The 5,831-nt window shown below is 37.2% G+C and overlaps 1 protein-coding gene across 1 annotated transcript; it reads left to right on the forward strand.

Annotated features, from left to right (window-relative positions):
* Positions 1-666: 666 nt before the first annotated feature.
* Positions 667-3,967, forward strand: BLOC1S6 (biogenesis of lysosomal organelles complex-1, subunit 6, pallidin; the record flags this gene model as incomplete). The annotated part of the gene is made up of 4 exons (XM_010075717.1): positions 667-811; positions 1,876-1,963; positions 2,567-2,653; positions 3,424-3,967. Coding segments are annotated over 4 exons (440 nt in total), but the record flags the coding sequence as incomplete, so codon positions are not given.
* Between the last annotated feature and the right edge of the window lie 1,864 nt (positions 3,968-5,831).

Consider the following 5,831-nt stretch of genomic DNA (forward strand, 5'->3'; position numbering starts at 1 on the left):
GGGCGGCCAGAGGTCCCGGCTGGGTGGGCTCGGGAGAGGAGTGCGTGCGGCTGTCGTGCTCTGCCGTGTGGTGTGGCCTGTAGATCACAGGCTGTTATCTTCCAAGAGCTCTGCACATAGTGAATAGTCATAGCTGGCCCATACGAAATGTGCAGAGTGACTGCTAACTGACTCTGGCGAACTTCTGGAGTGTGGTGAGTGGTGTTTTAATGAGATCTCCGTATGTTTTGAGTGTGAAAAGATTATGAAAAAGTTGGCCTAGCTTTATTTCCTGACTTTGAAAGCAAAGGGTGAGGGTGGGTTAACATTTGATGTTCTTAATGCATAACCAGGACAACTGATACTCCCGTTTTTTTCCTCAATAGACGGGAGTACTTGGAAATTCTTTTGTGAGATGTCTTTGGAATACTCTGTTTCCCTCTTTCTGTTCTGTTGGTGCTCAGATAAAAGTGTTTACCAGGGAGCTCATGATATAGGACTGGGAATAGGGGAGGGATAAAGGGGGGCAGGAAAAAGGAAGCACAGTTTTGTTGATAAAGTGCAAAGAATTATAATTTCAGTGTTGAAATGCTTTTATTTTTTAAACAGCAAAATATAGTTGCTCAAAGTGAAACTTCGAAGCACATGCTGATCTGTCACATTCAGCCTTGCTATTCTTTGGTGTAGGTCCTAGTGATGCATCTCCAGATGAAGGAGTAGTAGAAGATCTGCCTTTAATAGATGAAAAAGCTGTGGAACAGCTAACTGAAGGATTGATTTCTCATTACCTGCCTGATCTTCAGCGATCAAAATCAGCACTACAGGAACTTACGTAAGCAAATTTTTTAAACCAACTTCTTATACATGCATACTTTGTCACTTTTTCCCATAATTTTCTAGCTACCCTTAACTGGAATATAGTTTATTGTAGCATTTCTGTGTTCTGACTATATCATCCTGAGTAGTTAAGTGATTTGTGGGAGTGTTGGGGGATGTGTAAGCTGCGATGTAGGCTATCAGAACTTTGAAGAGTGTTTAACGCTAGAACAGTAAAATCCTCTAAGTCAGGTATAGCAGAAGACATGGAGATTTCTTAAATACTTGTTCACTTTTGTAGCAGAAAGTGTGCTGAAAGCTGGATTTATTTTGCTTGCAGAGATGTAGTTCATATTCAGGGCAGCGTGTAGTGCGGTGTATTGTTCGTTGTCCAGTCTCTAAACTGTTTTGCAAAAGATACACGTGGAAAATGTAATTAAGGAGCTAAGCAGATAAGAATTCTTTGCACATTGACATCTCACGGATAACTGAGAATAGTTTATTTCAAACGCAGGCTGGATCCGCCATGGATGCAGAGGTACTGGAAAGGGCTTTACACAGATCCCTCTCAGGTTTTGCAGGGTACATTGGTCTGGGCTTCACAATGCCTGATGTGGTTGTGCTGCTACCAAGCACAGCCTGTGTCTGGAAAGACTTTAGCTCATTTGTGTGGGATGGAGGATCCCTAATAAGCACCAAGGATCCATGCAAGTTCTGTACAGAAGTAACTTAGTCCTGCGGCATGACACAGACGCAACTGAGTGGAAAGTCAAGAGCTAATTGTTTTTCCCTTCGTTCAACCTGGAGTGTTTACATACTGCAACCTGCAGAGTGCTTTTTCAGGATTTTTCTATATTTGTCTTGGATGCCCCTGCTGTATGTGTATTCCAATGGGATATTTGTAAAGCCATTTACTCCTGTCTTTGCTGAAATCACCTAGCAATGCATAAGAGGAATCTCATATTGGGAAGCATGTGTTTATATTTGTATGATCAAAAGTAGTATTTATTAAAAGGGCTGGTTGAAAAGTATATGTGCTGCTTTACTTTGGTTTCATGCATTTTTGTTTGTTTGTTTCAGACAGAACCAAGTGGTATTACTAGAAACATTAGAACAAGAAATTTCAAAATTCAAAGAGTGTAACTGCATTCTTGATATTGATGCTTTGGTAAGTACTATTAATGCTTTCTCTTTTAGTGTAGATTTCCTTGCTGAAGCATTAGTAGCAACTTGTGTATTTTCCTTGTCCTTGATGACCCACAGGAAGAGAACCAACCAGGTCATATATTTGGGACAAATTGTTGCTGGAGAGGGTGCGGAACCAGCATATTTCCCTTACATAGGAAGGGCTCTGGGAAGAAAGAGCAGGCTCAGTCAGCCAGTGGTAGTAAGTCTAGTTGTTCAAAACCAGTAGCTGAAGCAAACGGATGCCATCTTTCAGTAGGTCAGAGGCTCCAACATGAGCTCTGTGCATCTCTCCAGACTAGCAGGAGGGGTGCACAAAACACTGATCTATGGTGCATAAAATGGTAATATTTTTATTCTGTTTAATGAATCTTAATTCAGTAGATTACTGTGTGTACCTGTTGAGATATAGTAGCTTTCTATAGTAAGACATGTAATACATAAACTTATATATAACTTGAACGTGTTTAATCCATTATCAAACCGTTCTGGTAATCGCTGGTTTTGATTGATGTTTTGCTGTGTAGCTTTATAAAACAGCTATTCCAACTTGACAGTCACTGATTTAACAGTTATGTTTTTTAAGTTTTCAGAAGCTAAACACTATCACAACAAGTTAGTGAATATTAGAAATGAGATGATGATGCTCCATGAGAAGACATCAAAGTTAAAAGTGAGTGGGATAAATATTTTTGTATTTTCCAACATAGATATTTAATTCTGTATTATTGACTTCCAACTTTTATTTTGGATGCATGCTGAAAGTTCTGATTAACGAAGAATCTTCAATCCTTATCTTAAATGGATGTTTTCAGTAGCACCAAGCCATGTATATTTTGAAACTTTCACTTACTTCTACCTGTGCTCAAGCCGCTTATGCATCTGAACTACTTTTAAATCTCAGTGTTGTCATCATGTTTAGGTGGTACAAGAATCATGCTTTGTTCTGTCGCATAATCCTCTCCATTCCAACTGATTCTTTGTTTCATTTTCTGTGCCTTTTTAATGAAAACCAGATTGTCATAAATGTAAGAATTTCTCCTTCTATTTAATGTAATATTAGCAGTGGCCTGACTTCATGCTATATAGGCAGTCTCTGGTTACATTCTGTCAAGATTAGTTCTTCAGTACATTCAACAAAAGTATTTTGGAGGCAATAAATTTCACAGTATACACCTTGTGTGGTATACACGAAAGATGACTTTCACTAAGACTGAAGGAAATCCAGTTTGTATTTTCCTTGTGTAGATCACAGACTTGCAGTTTCTGAACAGTAAGATGGAAGTGGAAGGGAGAAAAAAAATGAGCAGTTATGCAACATTGAATCATCAGCAGGATGGACTGAAGAAGATAATGTTAAGAGAATGGGAGGAATTTTGTTTGTAGCTCCAACTTAAATACAGCTATAAAACTTTAAATTATTTTCTTGTCTTTTCTGTTTAGAAAAGAGCACTTAAGCTGCAACAAAAGAAGCAGAAAGAAGAACTAGAACGAGAACAGCAACGTGAGAAGGAGCTTGAAAGAGAGAAGCAGTTAACAGCAAAACCTGCTAGGAGGATGTGAAAGCAGGGCATGCAACAACTTGTCTGAATCAATAATTTCTGCATTCTCTGGAATTAAGGCAGACTTTGCTTAAACTGGGCTATAGCTGTTACTAGCAACAGTCTCTATGATATTATAAATTCCAGAATGGTAATAACAGGGCTGGTAACATTCAAATTTTTTCATTTCAGTCATTCAAGATGCCTTCTTTTGTAATACTATGCAGTTTGATATTATTATAATGTAAGTTAATTTTATATATATGTATGTATATAGGAGAATTTAGGCATCACAGTTTCAAATACCTATCAATTTTTTTCATCTGTTCTTCTGGTGTTTAGAATTCTGAGAGAGATTTGGTGACTGGCATACATGTCTTTCAGACAAAATACAGAATACTAGTCAAAGCTCAGTTCTCATCACCAGACTTCAGTGGCCGCTTATTTCACTGAAAACGCTTTGGTTCAGGCAGTTGGGATCTTTTGATGCCCTGGTTTATAAATACTGACTTTTTGTGCTACCTTAGTTTGGTCCTTCTCCAATGAACTGCAGAAGCTTCCAGTGTATTTGCCTGAAAGCTCACTTTATTGCAGCGGTCTTATTTTTTTGTCATCAAGTAACTTAAGGACATCTTTGAAGTAACTTCTGAGTCAGTACCCAGCTGAATTGCTAAGGGAGGGAAACCAGAACACTTAAGATTCTCACAATTAACGTGTGCACAATGCAAAGATTAATGAATTTGTGCATCCACACATATCTGAGTCAAACCGGGAAACTGTTGTTTCTGTAATGGTTCAACAGGCAGACTGTGTGATCTAAGCAAATTTCTGTGGATTAGATGTTGTACTTTCTTCACTTTGGATGACAAAATAAAACACAGCCAAAACTAAAAAAATTCCACTTCATGTGAAATTCGATTACCTGTAGGAAGAACCACTGCGTTCAATCTTTTTCCGTAACGAATGATTCTTTTGCACTTTGGGGCTATGTAAGAGAATTTTTGCTATGCTGTCCTCACCCAAATTAATGATGTGTACTGTATACTGATGATAAATGTGGAATGGAGGTTGATATCCATTTCTCCAAATGTAATTGCTTTCTTGCAGTACTTGGTGTGAACTCCCATTCAAATGAATGTACATGTTCTCTAGACTGGTAAAAGAGCTTTAAACTATTTGTTCCCACAGTCTAACAAACTAGTTATTTTAAATCTGTGTTATTTTTTAAGTAGTAATGTAAGTGATGTGTTTTGAAGTAAGAAGAAGGGTAAACTATATAAGTTTTCCATAAAATATGTGTGGCAAGGTATCAGAGGGGCACAGCCAATTTTATTTTTCTTCCATTTTGGATGATCTACACACTCTACACCTGCCTGGACTCTTCTGTATTGCAATTTTCTGAACTCCTAATTTCCTGTCCTTAATATTTGTCATCTTTTTCTGTGAAAAACGTGCTCTAATGAGTAATCATCCAACATGCAAGGTAAACTGGGATAATGTTTTGGGGCAAGGAGAACAAACTACATAAAGTAGTCTGAAGAGACACTGAAATGCTGTTACTGAAGCAGTAATAGATTAACATTTCCACAGGTGTTTTTTTTGCTTTAAGTTGACTTGTGTCTGTTAATTGCCAGTGGATTGTTGACCTGTGCTGTGGTTTGTATGTATTTCTAAGAGAAATGTAAATAATTTCCCCAGTCCATTTTTGGACATAACTAAATATTGTTAAAATATTTTATTTTGTAATGTAATTTCAAAATTAGATCATGGAAATTTAAACAGTTCTTATTAAAGTATAACATGAAACTACATGCCTCAGTATCCAAATGGGGATTAAATTCCTGTGGTATTTCCTGATTTGCCTTCCCTCATCTAGAATCCAGTTCAAGTTGTGGTCACTTTCTGTGAAGAACTGTGGTGTTTATTCCAAAGAACTGTGGGGGTTTTTTTGTTCTGTTTCAAAAATCATGGCTACTTTTACAGAGGGTACAGGATTCTAAGCATAGAAATTGATGCTTGTGCCATTGCATATTTCAGTGTTTCTTCGGAATAATTTCTAATCAAAGGAATGAAAACTTGTGGTGCTTGCCTGAGGAATCACATACGCACACATAAAAATGTAATTGATAACTTCTCCTATAAAATTCTAGCAAAATCTGGTTTTTGTATGAATAAGGAACTAATTTTACTAAATGACCTTTCTGTAATAAAGGGGAAAAAATAATTAATGTGTATAGGGGGACATTTGGTCAGTTTATGTAACTTTTTTTTTATTAACCAGCTCTTAAATTATTTCAGTCAAAACTAAAA

Source organism: Pterocles gutturalis, unplaced genomic scaffold (genome assembly GCF_000699245.1).
Source record: "Pterocles gutturalis isolate BGI_N339 unplaced genomic scaffold, ASM69924v1 scaffold47157, whole genome shotgun sequence".
Lineage (NCBI taxonomy): Eukaryota > Metazoa > Chordata > Aves > Pterocliformes > Pteroclidae > Pterocles > Pterocles gutturalis.